Source organism: Ranitomeya imitator, chromosome 2 (assembly GCF_032444005.1).
Source record: "Ranitomeya imitator isolate aRanImi1 chromosome 2, aRanImi1.pri, whole genome shotgun sequence".
In the NCBI taxonomy this organism is placed as follows: domain Eukaryota; kingdom Metazoa; phylum Chordata; class Amphibia; order Anura; family Dendrobatidae; genus Ranitomeya; species Ranitomeya imitator.
The window spans coordinates 657,255,352-657,279,612 of record NC_091283.1 but is presented as its reverse complement, the minus strand read 5'-3'; the positions used below and the strand labels follow the sequence as shown (position 1 = coordinate 657,279,612).

Here is a 24,261-nt window from a genome sequence, read left to right as displayed (position 1 = left end):
CTCATTCTCTATCTCATTCTCTCTCTTAAGGTACCGTCACACTAAGCGGCGCTGCAGCGATACCGACAACGATCCGGATCGCTGCAGCGTCGCTGTTTGGTCGCTGGAGAGCTGTCACACAGACAGCTCTCCAGTGACCAACGATGCCGGTAACCAGGGTAAACATCGGGTAACTAAGCGCAGGGAAGCGCTTAGTAACCCGATGTTTACCCTGGTTACCATCCTAAAAGTAAAAAAAAAAAAAACACTACATACTTACCTACCGCTGTCTGTCCTCCAGCGCTGTGCTCTGCACTCCTCCTGTACTGACTGTGAGCACAGCGGCCAGAAAGCAGAGCGGTGACGTCACCACTCTGCTTTCCGGCTGACCGACGCTCACAGCCAGTACAGGAGGAGTGCAGAGAAGCTGAGCGCTGGAGGACAGACAGCGGTAGGTAAGTATGTAGTGTTTGTTTTTTTTTACTTTTAGGATGGTAACCAGGGTAAACATCGGGTTACTAAGCGTGGCCCTGCGCTTAGTTACCCGATGTTTACCCTGGTTACCAGTGAAGACATCGCTGAATCGGTGTCACACACGCCGATTCAGCGATGTCTGCGGGGAGTCCAGCGACCAAATAAAGTTCTGGACTTTCTTCCCCGCCCAGCGACAGCACAGCAGGATCCTGATCGCTGCTGCCTGTCACACTGGACGATATCGCTAGCGAGGACGCTGCAACGTCACGGATCGCTAGCGATATCGTCTAGTGTGACGGTACCTTTATTCTTTCTCTCTGTCTTTCTCACTCTCTCATTCTCTATCTTAATCTCATTCTCTCTCTCGCTCTCATTATCTCTCTCTTTCTCTTTCTCTCACATTCTCTCTCTCTTATTCAATTCAAATGTGCTTTATTGGCAAAACTACGGTAAGTACGTTAGCATTGCCAAAGCAAATGGAAAAAATAGAGGGGCGGGGGTAGTGAGGCATATAGAGGTCCAGGATATATCAGGCTCCTTTTAGAGGATAGGGGCATGTCCAGGCTGGGGTCTAGAAGTCCATTCTCTCTGTCTCATTCTCTCTCTTTCTCTCTCTTTCATTCTCTCTCTCTTGCATTCTCTCTTATTCTCTCTCGTTCTCATTCTCTCTCATTCCCTCTCTCATTTTTCCTCTGTCATTCCTTCTCTGTCTCTCATTCTCTCTCATTTTTCCTCTCATTCCTTCTCTCTCATCACCTTTCAGTAGACAGGTAATCGGAATCTTTGTTGGGGCGTTTCTTTTTTCTTTGTATGCATTTTTTATATTGGGGATCATTTAGTTTCTTTGTTGTCTTCAGTTCATCATAGCATACACTCATTCTCATTGTTTTTGGTACCCATAAAGTTTAAGTACATAATACATATCTCCTGAAAAAAATGAATCAAGTGAAAGTTTTTTGAAAATAGCAATCGTGTTAAAGGGAACCTGACAGCAGGATTGTGCTGAGTAACCTACAGATATTGTCAGGTTGGCTTCATTATTCTGATTAAAATGATACCGGCTGCGACACCTGCGCTGTAGCATGATCAGATGTATAATATCCATATATTCATTTTATTTAGTGATATAAATTTCTTGAGAAAAAAAAACGTGGCGCCTGCGCAGTAGTATTTATCGGATCACCGATAAATGCTACTACACAGGCTAGGCTGGCGCCATCTTGGAGGAGACAATTTTTTTTTTCCTCTATCAAAATGTCGCCTGCGGTGGTGCCTGCACTGTAGCATCTATTGCTTTCCTATTTATGCTACTGTGAAGGCTTGAACGATGCCATTTTGAGGAATACCTTTTTTTCTCAAATTTATATCACTAAATAAAATTAATATATGGATATTATTGTTCCCATCATGCTACAGCACAGGCGCTGTCGCCAGTATGATGAATGTAATTATTTTATTTTTTTCAAAAAAATAAGATATACAGTATTTATAATAGGAGGTAGGTCACAGAGGGATCAGTAACCTGTCATAATCCATACAGATGAGTATGTACGTAGAGCACCACATAAAGACCCTTCCACAGGCCGCCCCGAAGCACGAAAATATCATTAAAAACTACTAATAAAGATTAAACAACAACCACAAGACGGATTTCATCAACCCAGGTATCATTTTAAATCCGTATAACTGCGCCAACCTGACAGTGTCTGTAGGTTACTCAGCACAATCCTGCTGACTGGTTCCCTTTAAATGCAAACGACCAAATGATAAACAATAATATAAAACAAAAATCAATGGGAGGGAAAAATATGAAAACATAAAACTTGCTGTGACACTGGTATTGGCACAATTTACATTAACCCCTTAAGCCCCAAGGGTAGTTTGCACGTTAATGACCAGTCCAATTTTTACAATTCTGACCACTGTCCCTTTATGAGGTTATAACTCTGAAACGCTTCAACGGATCCCGGTGATTCTGACAATGTTTTCTCGTGACATATTGGGCTTCATGATAGTGGTAAAATTTATTTGATATTACCTGCGTTTATTTGTGAAATAAATGGAAATTTGGCGCAAATTTTGAAAATTTCGCAATTTTTCAACTTTTTATGCCCTTAAATCAAAGAGATATGTCACACAAAATACTTAATAAGTAACATTTCCCACATGTCTACTTTACATCAGCACAATTTTGGAACCAACATTTTTTTTGTTAGGGAGTTATAAGGGTTAAAAGTTGACTGGCAATTTCTCATTTTTACAACACGATTTTTTATTAGGGACCACATCACATTTGAAGTCATTTTGAGGGGTCTATATGATAGAAAATACCCAAGTGTGACACCATTCTAAAAACTGCACCCCTCAAGGTGCTCAAAACCACAGTTAAGAAGTTTATTAACCCTTAAGATTGTTTCACAGGAATTTTTGAAATGTTTTAAAAAAAAAAGAACATTAACTTTTTTTCACAAAACATTTACTTCAGCTCCAATTTGTTTTATTTTACCAAGGATAACAGGAGAAAATGGACCACAAAAGTTGTTGTGCAATTTGTCCTGAGTACGCTGATACCCAATATGTGGGGGTAAACCACTGTTTGGGCGCATGGCAGAGCTCGGAAGGGAAGGAGCACCGTTTGACTTTTCAATGCAAAATTGACTGGAATTGAGATGGGACACCATGTTGCGTTTGGAGAGCCCCTGATGTGCCTAAACATTTAACCCTGCTGTTCTGTTGGTCAAAAATGACCGACTTTGAACTTCAATATTCTTTAAAATATTCAAGATGCGGCTCTGAAACCCGTGGCCGACCGACCCATCCTCATTTAAGTCAATCAACCACAAGTTTCAGAACCGCATCTTGAACACCCCAAAAAATACCAAAGTTCAAAATAGGTCTCCCCAGACCGAACAGAACAGCAGGGTTAAACCCCCCACAAGTGACACCATTTTGGAAAGTAGACCCCCCAAGGAACTTATGTAGATGTGTTGTCAGAGCTTTGAACCCCCAGGTGTTTCACTACAGTTTATAACGCAGAGCCGTGAAAAGAAAAAATATTTTTTTTCCACAAAAATAATTTTTTTGCCCTCAATTTTGTATTTTTCCAAGGGTAACAGGAGATATTGGACCCCAAGAGTTGTTGTCCAATTTGTCCTGAGTACGCTGATACCTCATATGTGGGGAGGAACCACTGTTTGGGTGCATGGCAGAGCTCGAAAGGGAAGGAGCGCCATTTGGAATGCAGACTTAGATGGATTGCTCTGCAGGCGTCACGTTGCATTTGGAGAGCCCCTGATGTACGTAAACAGTAGAAACCCCCCACAAGTGACCCCATATTGGAAACTAAACCCCCCCAAGGGGGGAACTTTGTGAGAACTTTGAACCCCCAAGTGTTTCACTATAGTTTTTAACGCAGAGCCGTGAAAACAAAAAATAATTTTTTTCCCACAAAAAGGTTTTTTTAGCCCCCCAAATTTTTATTTTCCTAAGGGTAACGAGAAATTGGACCCCAAAAGTTGTCCAATTTGTCGTGACTACACTGATACCCCATATGTTGGGGTAAACCTCTGTTTGGGCGCACGTGACAGCTCGGAAGGGAAGGAGCACTGTTTTACTTTTTCAACGCAGAATTGGCTGGAATTGAGATCGGACGCCATATCGCGTTTGGAGAGCCCTGATGTGCCTAAACAGTGGAAACCCTCAATTGTAACTGAAACCCTAACCCAAACGCACCCCTAACCCTAATCCCAACCACACCCCTAACCCCAACAGACCCCTAACCCTAATCCCAACCATAACCCTAACCACACCACTAACCCTGACACACCCCTAACCCTATTCCCAACCGTAAATGTAATCCAAACCCTAACTTTAGCCCCAACCCTAACTTTAGACCCAACCCTAACTTTAGCCCCAACCCTAACCCTAACTTTAGCCCCAACCCTAACACTAACTTTAGCCCCAGCCCTAACCCTAACTTTAGCCCTAACCCTAGCCCCAACCCTAGCCCCAACCCTAACCCTAGCCCCAACCCTAGCCCTAACCTTAGCACCCTAGCCCTAACCCTAGGCCTAATGGGAAAATGGAAATAAATACATTTTTTTCAATTTTATAATTTTTCCCTAACTAAGGCGGTCATGAAGTGGGGTTTAATTTACTTTTTTAGCGTTTTTTTAGCGGATTTTTATGATTGGCAGCTGTCACACACTAAAAGACGCTTTTTATTGCAAAAAATAGTTTTTGCGTCTCCACATTTTGAGAGCTATAATTTTTCCATATTTTGGTCCACAGAGTCATGTGAGGTCTTGTTTTTTGCGGGACGAGTTGACGTTTTTATTGGTAACATTTTCGGGCATGTGACATTTTTGTGAGGCAGAATGACCAAAAACCAGCTGTTCATGAATTTCTTTTGGTGGGGTGTTTATACCGTTCCATGCTTGGTAAAATTGATAAAGCAGTTTTATTCTTCGGGTCAGTACGATTACAGCGATACCTCATTTATATAATTTTTTTAATGTTTTGGCTCTTTTATATGATAAAATCTATTTGATAGAAAAAATAATTATTTTTGCATCGCTTTATTCTGAGGACTATAACTTTTTAATTTTTACGCTGATAATGCTGTATGGCAGCTCATTTTTTGCACGACAAGATGACGTTTTCAGCGGTACCATGGTTATTTATATCCGTCTTTTTGATCGCATGTTATTTCACTTTTTGTTCGGCGGTATGATAATAAAGCGTTGTTTTTTGCCTCTTTGGGTTTTTTTTCCCATGGTGTTTACTGAAGGGGTTAACTAGCGGGACAGTTTTATAGCTCAGGTCGTTACGGATGCAGCAATACTATATATGTGTACTTTTATTGTTTTTTTTTTATTTAGATAAAGAAATGTATTTATGGGAACAATATTTTTTTTTCCTTTATTTAGGAATTTTTTTTTTTTTACACATCTAAATATTTTTTTTTACATTATGACATTGTCGCAGGGGGGGACATCATACTATATTGACAGATCGCTGATCTGACACTTTGCAGAGCACTGTGTCAGATCAGCGATCTGACGTGCACTGCTGGAGGCTTACAGGCGCCTGCTCTGAGCAAGCGCTTGTAAGCCACCTCCCTGCAGGACCCGGAAGTAGCCCCGCGGCCATTTTGGATTCGGGGCCTGCAGGGAGGAGACGCTCGGTACAAGGTGAGCACATCGACTTGTACCGAGTGTCTCAGGGAAGCCTGCAGGGAGCCCCCTCCCTGTGCGATGCTTCCCTATGTCCACGGAATGATGCGATCATATTTGATCGCAGTGTTCAGGGGGTTAATGTGCCAGGAGTGGTCCGCGATAGTCAGCTGACACCCGGCCGTGATCAGCCGCGCTCCCCCTGTGAGCGCGGCCGATTGCATATGACGTACTATCCCGTTACTGGGAATTAATTCCCAGGTCACCTTGATGGGATAGTTCGTCATATGGGATTAAGGGATGAAATTAGTATAGAAACACATTTTTTACTGGCCTGTGGTAATTTACAAATGAGAATCAACTGTGATTAATTGTTGGGGCACATGTGACATGAATTAGCCAATGAATGATGTCTTCAGTGTTTTAAAAAGCTACATGAAAGGACCTGTTGCTTTGTTACAATGATGAAGACAAAGGAGCAGACTGAGGACATGAGAACTGCTATTATTAGCAAACAAAAGACTTCCAAAGAGTATAAGGTCACCTGCAAAAACCTTGTTATCCCAGTTTCAGCAGTGTGCAATTTTAAGTTTGCTAAATATGGTACCTTCAAGAACCTCCCTGGACGTGGGGGGGAGAGGAAAATTGACAAGAGATGTCTTGAAAGGTTGGTGTGATTAGTGGAAAAAACACCACATCAAACATCCAAAGACCTGAATGCCAACCCGGAACAGTCTGGGGTCATGGATTCAACAAGTACCATACCATATGCCGTACACTAAACGAAGCAGAGCCTTGTGGGTGAAGGCCAAGGAAGAAACCATTGCTGAAGAAAAGACATAAAAAGGATCTTTGCCAAAGAGTACCTTGACAAACCACAATCCTTCTGGGAAAATGTTCTGTTTACAGATGAAACAAAAATGGAGCTTTTGGCAATGCAAAGCAACAATTTGTTTACAGGCAGCACAATAAAGCTTATTAGGAAAAGAACACCCTACCAATAGTTAAGCATGGTGGTGGATCCATAATGCTGTGTTGTTTTGCTGCGTCTGGTACTGGAGGCCTTGAACATATCACAGGGATCATGAAATCAGAGAATTATCAAGTGATTTTAGAGTGAAATGTCCTACTCCGTGTAAGAAAACTTGGTTTGAGTCGAAGATCATGGTTCCTCCAGCAAGACAATGACCCAAAGCACACATCCAAAAGTACACAGGGTGTGCAACTAAATATTAATTAGGGATGCCATTATAACTGTACATGCTGTATATTCTGTTTCTTCATTGAAATTGCAACATATAAGTTGAAAAGAATGTTTTATTGCTGTATTAGTTTGGACCACTAATTAAAAAATCCTGAGGATATAACTTTGGTACATTTCCATTTATTTCTGAAGATATTATACAGTTTATGAAAAAAATGAAGGGGTGCCAATAATGGTGAATAGCACAGTATGTATGTTTTCACTATTATGAATGTTTTGCAGACGTTTGTGCTCTCTGAAGTGTTCTCACAATCATATTTCCCAGTTCACACCTGGCCATTTTGCCCCATTCTTGACCAAGCACATTATTTTTTGTACAAGCTATTTTAACAGCTATAAAAAATGTTCTCATTCACATATTCAAATATCTTTTGCCTCTTTTTTTTATGACACATGGTGCCTAGTTGCTGTTTTTTTTATATTCGTTTTTTGTTGATATTGGGGAGGAAATGCTTTATTTACAACCACAACGACCACTGAAAACATTTTAACCCCTTCCCAACATTTGCAATATATATTCGCCATGGTTGGGAAGTACTTCCCGACTGATCCAGTATATGTATGTCATGGTGATCTCCTGTGCTAAGGAGGCTGTGCGTGGGCGATCACCGCCGGGTGTCAGCTGATTCTGACAGCTGACACTCAGTGCCAGGAGCGGTACCTGTGGCACTTTAACCCGCTAAATGCCGCGATCGATATCGATTGCAGCACTTAGTAGGCATGCAGAGGGAGGGATGTTGTGAATTCTGTTATCGAACTCCCTCCTGCGGTCATGAATGGTACTTCGGCGAGTTCTGTCCATGGACTCCCTCTGGTGGCTGTGAGTGGAGCTGCTGCTTCTGAGGTTCCTTCCACAGGTGACGTGGTTGATTCTTTGGCTGGCTGCTCTATTTAACCCCACTCAGATCGTTACTCCATGCCAGCTGTCAATGTTCTTGTACTGGTTCAGTTCGCTCTTGGATCTTTCTGGTGACCTGTCTACTCCAGCAGAAGCTAAGTCCCTGCTAGTTAATTATTTGTTCATTGTTTCCTTGTCCAGTTGGCTATCATGATTTTGCCTTGCTAGCTGGAAGCTATGGGATGCAGAGTGGCACCTCCGCACCGTGGGTCGGTGCGGAGGTCTTTTTGCACACTCTGCGTGGTCTTTTTGTAGTGTTTTGTGCTGACCGCAAAGATACCTTTCCTATCATCAGTCTGTTTAGTAAGTCTGGCCTCCCTTTGCTGAAACCTGTTTAATTTCTGTGTTTGTGACTTTCATCTTAACTCACAGTCAATATATGTGGGGGGCTGCCTTTTCCTTTGGGAAATTTCTCTGAGGCAAGGTAGGCTTTATTTTCTATCTTTAGGGCTAGTTAGCTCTTAGGCCGTGAAGAGGCGTCTAGGTCGTGTTAGGTACGCTCCACGGCTATTTCTAGTTGTGTGATAGGATTAGGGGTTGCGGTCAGCAGAGCTCCCACTTCCCAGAGCTTGTCCTGTATGAGTTTAACCATCAGGTCGTTCCGGGTGCTCCTAACCACCAGGTCCATAACAGTGGGAGCCCCCTCAGCCAGAGGCGTAACTACAACAGATGCAGGGGTTGCAATCGCACCCAGGCGCTGGAACTAGGGGGCCCTAAAAGTCCCTTTGGCCTGTAGCAAAAGACTATTGCTATTAAAGATTTAAAATATTTGGGGGCCCCAGTGGAGCTTTCGCATTGGAGCCCATGAGTTTCAAGTTACGCCACTGCCCTCAGCTCTCTTTTTAAGTCAAATAGGTTTTTATTAAGTAGAAAATTTCAATAAAACATTTGACATCAATACATGTGTTTTCGATTTTCCCCAACAACAACCCCCCCTTACCAACCCCTCCCCCCTCCTTCCCAATTAGACAGCTCACGCTTCTTCTCTTAACACATCTTGTAACAGTATATACGTTAGCATCATATAGTGGCATTTATTATGAACATATAGGCCCTCAGCTCTCTGATCGGCCCCTCCTATGACGTCATCCCGAGGGGCCAATTGTTGCCATGGTGACCCGATGTCGTCATGACGACATCTGTGTCACCAGCACTACCTAACGTGCTAGATTTATTATTACTGTAGATTATGCTTAGAGCATGATGTATCAAGTTTGTCAATGCAGCACTAGTTTGTAAAGCATAGCAAAGCTGCTTTGCTATGCTTTACAAGTGATCAGACTGCAAAAAGTGAAAGTCCCATAGTGGGACAAAGTATAAAAGTTAAATAATTTTGTTAAAAAAAATCTCAAAATAATAAAAAGATAAAAGTATATTGTACCCAGAAATAATTATTTTTATTGAAAAAAAGTACACATCTTTGGTATCGCCGCGTCTGGAACATACTGACCTATTAAACTGTCCCACTATTTAACCCCTTTAGTGAATTTTTTTAGGCTGAATAGCGCTGTATAGAATTTGAGTATCACACGGCCACAAAGTAAGTACACTGGCCTCCAATGGCAAAACTTGCAACAGAGATATATGACGGCTGTAGCAGAAATACCACACTGGCAAATCTGTGGCCTTTAAAAAAATTGGGGGGCTAAATAGCACTGTATAGAATTTGAGTATCACACAGCCACAAAGTAAGTACCCCAGCCTCCAATGCCAAAACTTGGAGCAGAGATATATCAGGCCTTTTTCGGTGAATTTAAAACACCAAAAAAAAAAGGGACACAAGGGTAGCACACACAACTATGCTACGTATGCCTGACAAGCTATCACTTTTCAACAAACCTCTGTCTGACAGAACAGACTGTGTATATATATATATATATGTATATATATATTTTATTTTACTTTTTTTTTTTTTTTTGGGGTGGGGGGGAATTTTTGGGAAAAAAAAGGTATATAGATAGTAAATAAGCTGCAGCAGCAGCAGGCAGTTATTGAGCTTTGGGAGGGATGCAGTGGGAGCAATGGAGGCACCTACAGTGCCTTCAGGCCTTGCACTGATGTGGATATGCTGTGCCCTGCCTGCCTAGAGCTGCAATATCAGGACCCATGAATTAGCCCTAAAAAGGACTTTTGGTTTCTCAGGAGTTGTGGATGTAAGAGTTGCAGACCTACCCTAACTCTAAAACCACGATTCTGACCCTATCTCGGCGGCAGCTCTCCCTACTCTCGCTGAAACAGAAACAGAATGTGGCGAGCAGGGCGGCGCCTTGTCTCTTATACTCGGGATGATGCTGTACAACCCAGCCAATCACTGCACGACCACAACAAAGATGGCTGCGGCATTTCATGGCCTGGCAGACAATCCCTGCACCGTGATTGGGTCTCTAAAGTCCGACAAAAACGTGAAGTGGAGACTGCAGTTACCGCCGAATAATCCCAGAAATGCTCGCCGAGTACCCCAATACTCGGGTGAGTATTGAGTAGTGGCGAGCACGTTCACTCAGAGCCATCACTAGTAATAACATTAGCATCGCGACCTTATGACTCATACTGTCCTCCAAGGCTTGGACACAGTCGGAAATCTTGAAGAGGCTGTGCGCGACATGTCAGCGGAGAGGTGGGTATGTTAGGCTACGTTCACATTTGCGTTGTGCGCCGCTGCGTCAGCGACGCAACGCACAACGCAAATCAAAACGCACGCAAAAACGCTGCGTTTTGCGACGCATGCGTTCTTTTTTTTGCCGAAATTTGGACTAAAAAAAATGCAACTTGTTGCGTTTCTGCGCCCAACGCTTGCGGCAAAAAAAACGCATGCGTCGCACAACGCAGCACAATGCATGTCCATGCGCCCCCCATGTTAAATATAGGGGCGCATGACGCATGCGTCGCCGCAGCGTTTCCCGACGCAGCGTCGGGAAACGCTAATGTGAACGTAGCCTTAGGTTTTCTTTTTTTGAAAATCCTACATTCATAACAAGGGATCGTACGCGAGTCGGATGTACGTAAGTTGGGACTCACTGTAGTGCAGCTAGTTGTGTCCTTGGTAGCATGACATTTTTCTTTTAATTCTGTATTGTTAGATCCATAACCATTAGATTTTTTTGCGCAATGAGTTGTAATTTTTAATATTTTTCATTTTAGTTTTTGACTATTTTTATTTATTTTTAGGAGGTCAAGAATTTAAAAAAATATCAATTTTACAATGCAATTAGTGTTGTATTTTTGGCTTTTATTTTTATGCTTTTCCCTCTATATTATAAAGAATATTTTTGAGGGTTTTTTTCAGGCTCATTAATATAGTCAAATGTCTGCATTGCATGATCTCATCATGGGAGTGTGGTCACATTACAGAGATAGTCCCTTCAATCACTATTGACTGCATTTGAGGGGTTCAACAGCCAATCTCGGGGTAATATCCTACCTTGGCTATTGTGAATAAGCACTCATTCTTTTTTTAATCCATTTTCAGTTTTTGATTTTTTCTGACTTTTATTCAGTTTTCTTTACTTGAATTTGTGGCAGCTAACGGTATTTTGCCTGAGTATCTTCTGTGGACCTATGAAACAACAGTCGAAAATTATCATATGTTTTGCATGATAAGATGCACTTTTAGTAAGGAAAAATCTAGCTAAAATAGTCTTTATCGTATAGCCTCTAATCAAGGAAAAAGTTGATATGGCTTCCTTCCCAATCATTGAGAGAACTATTTTCTCTGCTCCTTCCCCATACTGATCTATTTGATAAGTGCAAAGCTAGAAATAAAGTCACCAAGACCTGCATTTCAGTAAAGCTGCATTAACCCATTAACGACAGCCGATACACCTTTTACCGGCCGTTTCGTAGGGACCCGTAGAAGTGCTGATTGCACGAAACGGCCGTCGTCCACTTTCACTCCCCGCTCCCTCACAATAACCTGGCATGTGTCTAATATAATCCGTGTTCTGGACTGAAGGCACATTAAAGATGTTTATTTCAGCATACTGGTGAGTGCCGCTGTCTTTTATCTCTTCATATGGAAAATAGAGTTAGTTTTCCACCACACATAGCGTTTTGCATTCAACTCAAAAAGTTCTACTTTGGTTTAATCTGACCAGAGCACCTTCTTGCGTATGCTAGCTGTGTTCCCTAATTAAAAAGGGCAACATTTTTCATGTTGAGCTGGAAACATGATGTAATACTGGCCGCAGAGCGAAACAAAACTTTTTTTTTTTTTTAAATTATGCCTCTTTTTTGCGGACATATTAACAAATATTTTGCATGTTGAGTTAATTTTAGTTAGGTTCAAGTGGATTTTATTAGTATTAGTAGTTTTACCGGGGGCCTGTACTTCTGCCTGATGTTTGACACTGACCAATCATAAGCAGACAGCAACATAAAAATACGTATGATTGTGATGTCATCAGAGGGACATGACCTGTTGTGTCCACAGGACCCGCCCACCGGAGTGTGCAGGCTAAATAAGCTTTAAAGATATTATTACACAGCACAGAAGTGTGGAAATATTAACTGGAGTTTTTATTTTTAAGTTGTCCACTGTTCTCTAAATTGACCTGACAATATGATTCTCCAGGTCAATACAATTTTGTAAAAAAAAATAATTTGTGTCACCATTTCCGAGACCTGTAATGTTTTCATTGATGTAGCTGTATGAGGGCTTGTTTTATGTGTGGTGAGTTGTCATTTTTATTTATACCATTTTGGGGTTGAGTCAACATTTTGATCACTCGTAAAAAATTTTTAGCAGACTGATTTTAGTGAAAAAAATCAGAAGTTTGTAAAAAAAAAAAAACAGCAAAAAGTTATTGAGTATTTTCAAAGGCACATAGCATTTTTATTTTTCTGTCAATTGAGCTGTTGTACGGTACTAAGGCTTGCTTTTGCATGGTGAGCTGATGGCTTTATTGAGGAAATATACAACATTTGGATTGCTTTTCACTGCCTTTTTTAGGGAGGCTTGGTGACCCTAAAAACCTCTGCGATTCTGATGTTTAACTTTTCTTTGTTTACTTTGTTTTCTGATCGGGTTAATTAATTTTATATTTTGTTGGATCAGTCTTTTACAGACGCAGCAATAACAATTTTTTTTTAATTTTTCATATTCTTAATGGGGGAAAAATGGGTTCATGGACATTGATTTAAAAATATATATATATATTTTTTAACATTTAGTCTTTTTTATGCCAATTTTTAGTGCCCTTACTGGACTTTAACCTGTAGTTGTCTGATCGCCTATAGTATATACCGTAATACCATGGTATTACTGCATATAGCAAATATCACGGTTTCCTATGAAGGCTAGCCTGTGATTGGTTTTCATAGGAGCACTATCATAGCAGGCATAAGGGTTTTCAGCAGGCCCCCAGCTGCCATTGCCACCCACCTTAGCCCAGTGATTTATTGTGAAACCCTTAAATTGCGTGCATCCTACAGACCGCATGCTGTAGATGCCGCTGTCTACAGCTATCAGGGTTTTGTTAGTGGCAAATGCTGGCTGTGTAAGACAGTCATTATCTATCAGATATTCAAGCTCAGCTCATGTGTCAGCATCACAAATATGGACCCTGACATTGGACGTATCAGGATGTCCAATTTTAGGAAGGGGTTAATAAGTATAAGCATTCCAGAATTATTGTCACGTAAAGGGACATATACTAGATTTTTTTTTTAAATGGGCATGTGTCTTAAATAGGCTTTGTCATTAATGTGTTACGCTTAAAGCAAAGTGAATCCTTAAATACAAAGATGTTTTAAAAGTGCGGTAATTTTGCAATTATGCTAGTATTGTGAATAACTCATCTTGCTATACCGATTTTCTAATCTCCTTTTTTCTTTTTGTATAGTTCCTAAACCAATTACACTGCTTTCTGTACCTGTTCCTTCTCTTGATCATCTGGCTTTCTTATGTCACCAACATGGCAGAAACTGCAATTCTCCCCCCACCATTTTGGCACAACCATGCTCAGTGGTGTTCTCTGAAACACCAGTTCTTTTATGGGGTTGCAAAAAAGATCATCAGTTTCATTGGGATCCACATGCAGCCTTTGAAAATAATAATGCAAAGGAAGATATTGCAGACCTTTCATCCATGGACCAAAACAGTACTATGGAACAGGAGAATGTGTCTAGTATGATAATAGAGCAAGGACCAGTGATTAATTCGGAAAACAGAATAAGCCTGCAAGGAACAGAGATAGAACCACACAACACGGTTGTACAAGAAACCTTACAAGGGAACCAGTCCAGGAATGATGTTCAATCTGAGCAATGTAATGATACCGGGAGAATAACTGAGCAAACATCTGAACACAAACTACAGATGACCCCTGGAAATGAATGGTCACTGAAAAGCAGTGTGTCTGAAACGCAGCAGGACCAAGTAAGAGTAACCAATGAGGGTCTGTGCCAAAGTATAGGACACAAAATACTAGTTTCCTCAGTAGAGGATGAAGACACAGAGAATGAAGATGAAGATTCAGTGCCTCCAAATCTTGAGGTTTCTGAAGATACTCAGGAGAGCATCTCCATAGACCTGATCAAGAAGAAGCCTGAAACTGAAATTTCTGGTAAGGACTTAAGTGACATTTACAAATGAATTCATAGTTCAAAATTTGATTTAAATAGTTGGTCATTTTCTATGTTCAAGGTATCAAAAAGTGTCTATCTAAATTTCTATTTTAAGAAAATATTTTGAAATATTGCAGTTTTCCTATTGGCTATTATTCCTTACTAGATGGTGGCCCGATTCTAACGCATCGGGTATTCTAGAATATGCATGTCCACATAGTATATTGTCTAACCACGTAGTATATTGCCCAGCCACGTAGTATATTGCCCAGCCACGTAGTATATTGCCCAGCCATGTAGTATATTGCCCAACCACGTAGTATATTGCCCAGCCAAGTAGTATATTGCCCAGCCATGTAGTATATATTGCCCAGCCACATAGTATATTGCCCAGCTACGTAGTATATTGCCCAGCCACGTAGTATATTGCCCAGCCACGTAGTATATTGCCCATCCACGTAGTATATTGCCCAGCCATGTAGTATATTGCCCAGCCACGTAGTATATTGCCCAGCCACGTAGTATATTGCCCAGCCAAGTAGTATATTGCCCAGCCATGTAGTATATATTGCCCAGCCACATAGTATATTGCCCAGCTACGTAGTATATTGCCCAGCCACGTAGTATATTGCCCAGCCACGTAGTATATTGCCCATCCACGTAGTATATTGCCCAGCCATGTAGTATATTGCCCAGCCACGTAGTATATTGCCCAGCCACGTAGTATATTGCCTAGCCACGTAGTATATTGCCTAGCCACGTAGTATATTGCCCAGCCACATAGTATATTGCCCAGCCAAGTAGTATATTGCCCAGCCATGTAGTATATATTGCCCAGCCACATAGTATATTGCCCAGCTACGTAGTATATTGCCCAGCCACGTAGTATATTGCCCAGCCACGTAGTATATTGCCCATCCACGTAGTATATTGCCCAGCCATGTAGTATATTGCCCAGCCACGTAGTATATTGCCCAGCCACGTAGTATACTGCCTAGCCACGTAGTATATTGCCCAGCCACATAGTATATTGCCCAGTCACGTAGTATACAGCACAGAGCCACGTAGTATACAGCACAGAGCCACGTAGTATACAGCACAGTCACGTAGTATACTGCCCAGTCACGTAGTATATTGGCCAGTCACGTAGTATGCACCATATCCCTGTTTAAAAAAATAATTAAAAAAAAATAGTTACATACTCACCTTCCGGATCGAAGCGGCCGGTTAGCGATGCTCGTCGCACGCTCCGGTCTGAAGAGTGCATTGCGGTCTCGCGAGATGATGACCGCACGTCAACATATCGCGAGACCGCAATGCATGGAGAGGTCACCGGGGCATCGCGAGGAGCATCGGTAACCGGTCGCTTCGATCCGGGGGCCAACCGAGGGTGAGTATGTAACTATTTTTTATTATTTTTATTTTTAACATTAGATATTTTTACTATTCATGCTGCATAGGCAGCATGAATAGTAAAAAGTTGGTCACACAGGGTTAATAGCAGCGTTAACCGAGTGCGTTTCACCACAGTCAACGCTGCCATTAACCCTGTGTGAGCGCTGAACAGAGGGGAGTATGCGGGGGCGCCAGGCAGTGACTGCGGGGAGTAAGGAGCGGCCATTTTCTTCTGGACTGTGCCCGTCGCTGATTGGTCGTGGCTGTTTTGCCGCGACCAATCAGCTACGTGGATTTCCATGACAGACAGAGGCCGCGACCAATGAATATCCGTGACAGACAGAAGGACAGACAGAAAGACGGAAGTGACCCTTAGACAATTACCGTATATAGTAGATTGTAGGCTGCCACTGTCTTATAATATGTGTCTCATGTTCTGTAGAAATGACTTCTCATCAGTCATCTCATTATCATCATGTGGTGGGGTTATCATGATGTGTATGGATCAGTTATGAAGCTGGAGACAGATAAGACAGGATCACACCATGGTCAGAGGTCACCTCACCGCTGCTTTATCTCCAGACTAGTATTTGATGTGTCCATCTTGATTAGGTAGCCCAGGCAGGATTGCTATCCCAATAGTGTACAGAAATTTACATTGAAAAAATCTATAAAAATAAAATAAAAAGGGACTAGAAAAAATATTTCATGCATTTTGGTATTTGTTTTTAATTGGTAAAAAAATGATCTAGGTGGTTCGTTTAATTGATTTAGTCTTTGTTCTTTTGCTGTGTTTTATCCTATTCTTTTGTTTTCTGTGTTTAAAGGTCCTTCCAAATATCAACTTGCTTAAATTTCAAATTCTGGCTCTTTAAATCTCCTTTTAGGCAGAGCTTGCAGACATCAAAGCACTCGTAGCAAACTATCACAGATCTGCCAACAAGCCATAATGACTAAACCAAAGCAACCATTAGCATCAATACCTTGCAGAAGGTCTCCTCGTAGTAGCAGGACTTTTTGCTCGAAAGATGATATGAAAGAAGACGTATCTCATTCAAAAACTCACATTACGAGTTTGACCAGAGTTAGCAGTGACGAGAAAGGTATGGAAAACTCACAGATTTTAGAATATGTCTTAACATGAAATAATCACTAAAGAAAATGTATTTCTGTAGGCCAAGATTTGGATGTACTTGATGGATCAGCTCCAAATACCGATTTAGCAAAAATAATATGTCCCGTAGATGATTCCTTAACAGAAGATGTTTGCAGACGAAAAACACCTTCAAAGAACATTGAAAGGTAACAGACAACTGTGCCATGTAAAAACTACATACATAAAGAGATTTGCCACAAAATACATTTAGGAATAATTCAGAATGCAGGTGATAGATGATACATGTATGAGAATTGGGACCCCAGCAATCACTAGAACACTTTTTTTCTAGAATATTAGATTGTGAAGCTTTTTCAAATCATCGGGACAGACCCTTAAGTTCTGTTAGCAATTTTCAGACCATCTTTAAAGGGAACCTGACAGGTGATCCATGCTGTCCGAACTGTGGGCAGCATTTCTCAGCCACTGGCTGTATGATCACAACCAGGTATGCCGTGATGTGCACTAGTTATATATGTGGGTCCCCGGCAGAATCTCCCCTCTCGCTGACAGTGACTGATAAGCACGTATAGATAGTCACTGTCAGATGGCGGGAAGAAGTCGCTGGAGACCCGTCTGTACAACTATTGCTCAGTGTGGCTCAGCCCCCGGAAGCTATTAGAAGTACCACATGTTTTTACCTGAAACGCTACAGCGTTTCAGAATCAAACATACATGGCGGTGAATGTACAGCCATTGGCAGTTTGGGCAGAAGGTATGCCTTTCAGGTTCCCTTTAAATAAAGTCCATTAGTTTAAAAGTTAATTTTTCTGTACTCATTGTGACTAATTTATTATAGACTTTGCACCAGAATACTGAAATAAAAAAGTTGCAGACTTTGGCATACGTCTGTTTTGTGACCAATTTGCACCTTTTTGCACCCCAAATTCACAACAACTTATTATAATAATATAATCCAAGTGAATTGGGTTTTCAATCCCCATTCACATGTTGTGAAACAGAGCAATATGAAAGTGATCACATGCTTAGGATTTTAACATCTCTATAGTCATTCTTTTTGTTTTAATCTTTTATTTTTAAACTGGTATGTGTGTGTGTCAAGAACATTACAATGTGATCAGTGAACAAATCCTCATAAAGACAATAAAATAGAAAGACAGGCAACATCAAACTACAACCTTTTCAGGTCAAGACAGCTAAGACACAATGCCACTTACCTATTTGATCTTTGTATTAGATGCTATATTAAGAGAAAGTATGAAAGATAGGGGGACAGGTGGGACAGGTAAGGGTGTCAGTAAAGGCAGGGCAAGATTTGAAGCATTAGCCATTAATGCATATTGTAGAAGTAAAGCTTTGCATTTGGCATATTCCAGAAATGTAACCCAATAAGGTTAGGAGTTGAGGAATTTGTCATGGTTCCCGTTCATACATGCTGAAAGGTCTTCCATCCGCATCACCTGCACTTTTAAAGGCCAAACTTTTAGTAAGGGTTGATCCTTGTGTTCCCACAAAACTGGAATGTAGGCCCTAGCGGCATTTATTAAAGGGAATCTGTCACCCCAAAAATCGTATATGAGATAAGGCCACCAACATCAGGGGCTTATCTACAGCATTTTGTAATGCTGTAGATAAGCCCCCGATGTAAGCTGAAAGGTAAGAAAAACAGGTTATATTATACTCACCCAGGGGCGGTGCCGCTGCGGTCCGGGTCCGAAGGGCGTCGCGGCCCGGGTCCGGGAAAGGTCAGAGAGGCCCGGCATCTGCGCACTGCAGTACTTTGCTCTGCTCTCAACAGGGCAGATAAAGTACACCTGCGCTGGAGCCGCGGCAGGAAAACAAGAAGAGGACGTCATCGTATGAAGATGGGAGGCGCAGTAGTGTTTGTTTTTTTTACGTTTACGCTGGTAACCAGGGTAAACATCGGGTTACTAAGCGCAGCCCTGCGCTTAGTAACCCGATGTTTACCCTGGTTACCAGTGAAGACATCGCTGGATCGGCGTCACATACGCCGATTCAGCGATGTCTGCGGGAGGTCCAGCGACAAAATAAAGTTCTGGACTTTCCTCAGCGACCAACGATGTCACAGCAGGGGCCTGATCGTTGGTCGCTGTCACACATAACGATTTCCTTAAGGATCTCGTTGCTACGTCACAAAAAGCAACGATATCGTTAACGATATCGTTATGTGTGACGGTACCTTAAAGGTACCGTCACACTAAGCGACGCTGCAGCGATACCGACAACGATCCCGATCGCTGCAGCGTCGCTGTTTGGTCGCTGGAGAGCTGTCACACAGACAGCTCTCCAGCAACCAACGATCCCGAAGTCCCCGGGTAACCAGGGTAAATATCGGGTTACTAAGCGCAGGGCCGCTGAATCGCCGATTCAGCGATGTCTGCGGGAGGTCCAGCGACAAAATAAAGTTCTGGACTTTCCCCAGCGACCAACGATCTCCCAGCAGGGGCCTGATCGTTGGTCGCTGTCACACATAACGATTTCCTTAACGATATCGTTGCTACGTCACAAAAAGCAACGATATCGTTAACGATATCGTTATGTGTGACGGTACCTTTACGGATTTATGACCAAATCTGGTGTGGATATTTTATGCAATGTGTTAACATAGTCTTTGGCCTCCAATTGCTATAGCAAACCATTGGCCTCAATGGTCCCATTTCAGATTAAACCGTTTGGATTGGAGATCATGTTAATGGGGTTAAAAAAAACTCTTAAGGCCATGTTCCGTTGCCAAAAAAGTCACAAATGTTTGAAAAATCTGCAACAATGAAGCAGTCTATAATAATAAAGAGACATTCCAAAAGCACATATTCATTAAAGCAGGGGTCCCCAACTCCAGTCCTCAAGGCCCACCAACATGTCATGTTTTCAGGATTTCCTTAGTCTTGCCCAGGTAATAATTGCATCACCTGTGCAATGCAAAGGAAATCCTGAAAACATGACCTGTTGGTGGGCCTTGAGGACTGGAGTTGGGGACCCCTGCATTAAAGGGTAAGGGACTAGAGTCTAGTGTCCCCCTTAAAGTAATAATACCACGACATCAAGCGGTGGAGTACTCCAAAAGACATGCAAATAAAAGAGAAAGAAAAAATCATTAAAAATAAGTAACAGATAATACAACAATATATCAAAAATAAGGAGGATTAACGTGCAGAGATCCACTAAGTCAGACCAGCATAATAAGCCGTGTATAATATGTACAAAACCTGTGCACCCAGTCACCATATGAAATTAAAGCCCAAAAAGACTCAGAATGTAAAAAGAAGTTGGTTCACAGTTTGTAATGCTTACCCATTGTGAGGGGAGGAGAAGAGACTCGGTGGGGCTCTGCCAGCACAGACCTGACGCGCGTTTTGTGTGCAGCTTTATCAAGGGGAAGTGTCTTGCTCAAGAGAAATCATAGCCTGCACAGATGCCTTTAGCGCCCCTTAGTTATTGGGCAGAGTGACTAAGGAGAACTCTGCATGATTAAAAAGACAACTTTGCTGCTGTTTAATCATTGTGACACAGTCCGTTGTATCCTCTTTTTGCATTCATATGTCTGATCTTATGGTCCATGTAGGGCAGGTAGTGCAGGCTATCATTGCATGGGCCAGTATATGTCACGTGTTTTTCCAGATAAATGAGATTGCTAACTTGTTACTCACCTGCAAAAATCGTGTAGCAAAAAGCTCTTTGCACAATCTCGCCAACGCACAAGTGGTATATAACTAGTGGCTCGTGAAGACAAAACCCATAAATTGTAGGTAAAATCACATTCAGATTATTGTTAACACAGGAGACTGTAAACTAGAACATTTCTAGCTTTTTGTCCTTTCTAAGTAAATCAGCTGATAGACATAATTAATCATACCATATATTCCCTACATGTTCTCTTAACTTATAGTTTAGCTGCTGTTGAAGAACACAAAGAGCCACAGAGTGAGAGTGTTGAGATGTCAAAAGTGGTGGGGGAGGACGATCAGAACTCTCAAATAAAACCACATGAAGACGATGGACAGGATCGACAGAGTACTCAGTGCAGAAGCCAAAGGACAAGCCGGTAGGTAGAAACTTGGAAGCTCATCCGTATCTCTCAGAACTCCTGGTGCTCTGTATACACATTTGGTCTCTTAAAGAGAGGATCACAGGATTTTATACTCCAAACTAATGGCATGAATAAAAAGGCACTTTAGTGCTGAACTGGCAGCTCTTCTTGCTTCTGTCCTTTCCCCTTCTGTTGCCTGTCTGTGACTACATACCTACAAAAAAACTGCTGATATAAAGTCTCATAAAACATATATCTTTGTCTTTATTTGTGTTGAGTTGTTTTAATGTCATACAATTAAAGTGCCCCAAATAGGACCAATGCACACAATGTACCGTTTATAATATAACACAATAAGTAAGATAAGGTACTACCGCATATCCCCTACTCTATAAGATATATTCCTAGACCGTACCACACACATCCCCTTCCTGTCACATCACTTGATGTAAGTATAGTCCTCCTAAATAGGTAGACATGATCCTCTTAGGCAGTATAGGAATATATCTTATAGACTAGGGGATATATAGTACCATATCTTATTTATTGTGTTATATTATATGCATTGCTCCTCTTTGGGGCACTCTGTCTTTAGTTGTATTGAGCATTTTTAAGTTTATAAAATTATAATAAAGATATATTTTATGAGACTTTATAGCACCAGTTTTTTTGTCCGTATATAGTCTTTAAATTTTTCTTGTTTACTGTTGCTTATTGTTTATGTGGGTATTCATCTCCTCTCTGTGACTGACAGGTGACAGGAGGCAGAATAGGGAGGGAGGCAGAAAAGCTGGAAGTGCAGTGTCTGACAACCACACTTACAGTATAACCATTAGCATATGATTTCAACTGTGGATTTCTATAAAGCAGCAAACCAGATTTCTGCAAGAAAGGTAACGAATTACTCAGCATAAAAGCAGCTTTACATACAGTACAGACCAAAAGTTTGGACACACCTCATGTAAAGATTTTTCTGTATTTTCATGACTATGAAAATTGTACATTCACACTGAAGGCATCAAAACTATGAATTAACACATGTGGAATTATATACTTAACAAAAAGTGTGAAACAACTGAAATTATGTCTTATAGTCTAGGTTCTTCAAAGTAGCCACCTTTTGCTTTGATGACTGCTTTGCACACTCTTGATGAGCTTCAAGAGGTAGTTTCCGGGAAAGGTCTTCCAACAACCTTGAAGGAGTTCCCAGAGATGCTGAGCACTTGTTGGCTCTTTTCCTTCACTCTGAGGTCCAGCTCACCCCAAACCATCTCGATTGGGTTCAGGTCTGGTGACTGTGGAGGCCAGGTCATCTGGCGTAGCACCCCATCACTCTCCTCTTGATCAAATAGCCCTTACACAGCCTGGAGGTGTGTTTGGGGTCATTGTCCTGTTGAAAAATAAATGGTCCAACTAAACGCAAACCGGTTGGAACAGCATGCCACTTCAAGATGCTGTGGTAGCCATGCTGGTTCAGTATGCCTCAATTTTGAATAAATCCCCAACAGTGTCACCAGCAAAGCACCCCCACACCATCACACCTCCTCCTCCATGCTTCTCGGTGGGAACCAGGCATGTAGAGTCCATCCGTTCACCTTTTCTGCGTTGCACAAAGACACGGTGGTAGGAACCAAAGATCTCAAATGTGGACTCCTCAGGCCAAAGCACAGATTTCCACTAGTCTAATGTCCATTCCTTGTGTTCTTTCGCCCAAACAAGTCTCTTCTGCTTGTTGCCTGTCCTTAGCAGTGGTTTCCTAGCAGCTATTTTACCATGAAGGCCTGCTGCATAAAGTCTCCTCTTAACAGTTGTTGTAGAGATGTGTCTGTTGCTAGAAATCTGTGTGGCATTGACCTGGTCTCTAATCTGAGCTGCTGTTAACCTGCGATTTCTGATGCTGGTGATAAACTTATCCTCAGAAGCAGAGGTGACTCTTGGTCTTCCTTTCCTGGGGCAGTCCTCATGTGAGCTTTGTAGCGCTTGATGGTTTTTACCACTGCACTTGGGGACACTTTCAAAGTTTTCCCAATTTTTCGGACTGACTGACCTTCATTTCTTAAAGTAATGATGGCCACTCATTTTTCTTTACTTAGCTGCTTTTTTCTTGCCATATTACAAATTCTAACAGTCTATTCAGTAGGACTATCAGCTGTGTATCCACCAGACTTCTGCACAACACAACTGATGATCCCAACCCCATTTATAAGGCAAGAAATCCCATTTATTAAACATGACAGGGCACACCTGTGAAGTGAAAACCATTCCCGGTGACCACCTCTTGAAGCTCATCAAGAGAATGCCAAGAGTGTGCAAAGCAGTCATCAAAGCAAAATGTGGCTACTTTGCAGAACCTAGAATATAAGACATAATTTCAGTTGTTTCACACTTTTTTGTTAAGTATATAATTCCACATGTGTTAATTCATAGTTTTGATGCCTTCAGTGTGAATGTACAATTTTCATAGTCATGAAAATACAGAAAAATCTTTACATGAGAAGGTGTGTCCAAACTTTTGGTCCGTACTGTATATATAACATTCATTATGTAAAATAGGGGGCAGGTCACTGAGGGATCAGTGACCCGTCAGCAGTCTGCATTATGAATCCCTAAGCAGAACACCACATGAAGACTCCCCCACCCCAACCCACATGCTGCCCTAGAGCACGAGCATATCATTAACTCAAAACTGAAAATGAAGATTGAACAACAACCACAAGACCGATTTCATCACCCAGGTATCGTTTTAATCAGTATAACGGCGCCGACCTGACACTGTGTGTTACTGTGCACAATCCTGATCACAGGTTCCCTTTAAAACCGCATTGAAGCATCAGTTCTTCTAGGTACACTTACGCATAGTTTTTGAAGGATCTCTGCAGGGAATTTGTTCCAGATATTTTGGGGGAACTAACCACAGATCTTCTATGGATGTAGGCTTGTGCAGATCCTTCTGTCTTTTCATGTAATCCCAGAAAGAGTAAATGAAGTTTAGATCAGGGCTCCGTGGAGACCATATTATTAATCCTAGGACTCCTTTATCCCGATGATTGTTCCTAATGACATTGGCTGTATGTTCATTGTGGTTGCCCTTCTGCAGAATAAAATTGGAGCCAATCAGATGCCTCCTTGGTGGCATTGCATGAGTTTCCTGACCCGAACACATCAGCCTCTATTTGTCTAACAAACTGTTGAGTTCAGGACAGGAGACCCGTCAGTTGGTCTAGTCATTGCAGTCAGTACACGGACCATGAAATTCATCATTCTGAACCAGGTCTTAGTCATGGTATAGAGCTCAAGTGCTCTTTCCTAAAGCTAGATTTGCATTGGCTGATTATCATCAAAGAGAAT

At 41.7% G+C, this 24,261-nt stretch overlaps 1 protein-coding gene across 1 annotated transcript in view; it reads left to right on the top strand.

Annotated features, from left to right (window-relative positions):
- The window catches only part of LOC138665456 (zinc finger protein 692-like), a 107,743-nt gene that overhangs the window by 58,006 nt on the left and 25,476 nt on the right, over window positions 1-24,261 (top strand). Inside the window, exons 4-7 of the mRNA XM_069752961.1 lie at window positions 13,630-14,352; window positions 16,636-16,851; window positions 16,924-17,050; window positions 20,773-20,928. Of these exons, the coding sequence (XP_069609062.1) occupies window positions 13,630-14,352; window positions 16,636-16,851; window positions 16,924-17,050; window positions 20,773-20,928 (1,222 nt within the window). The remainder of the gene's footprint in view (window positions 1-13,629; window positions 14,353-16,635; window positions 16,852-16,923; window positions 17,051-20,772; window positions 20,929-24,261) is intronic.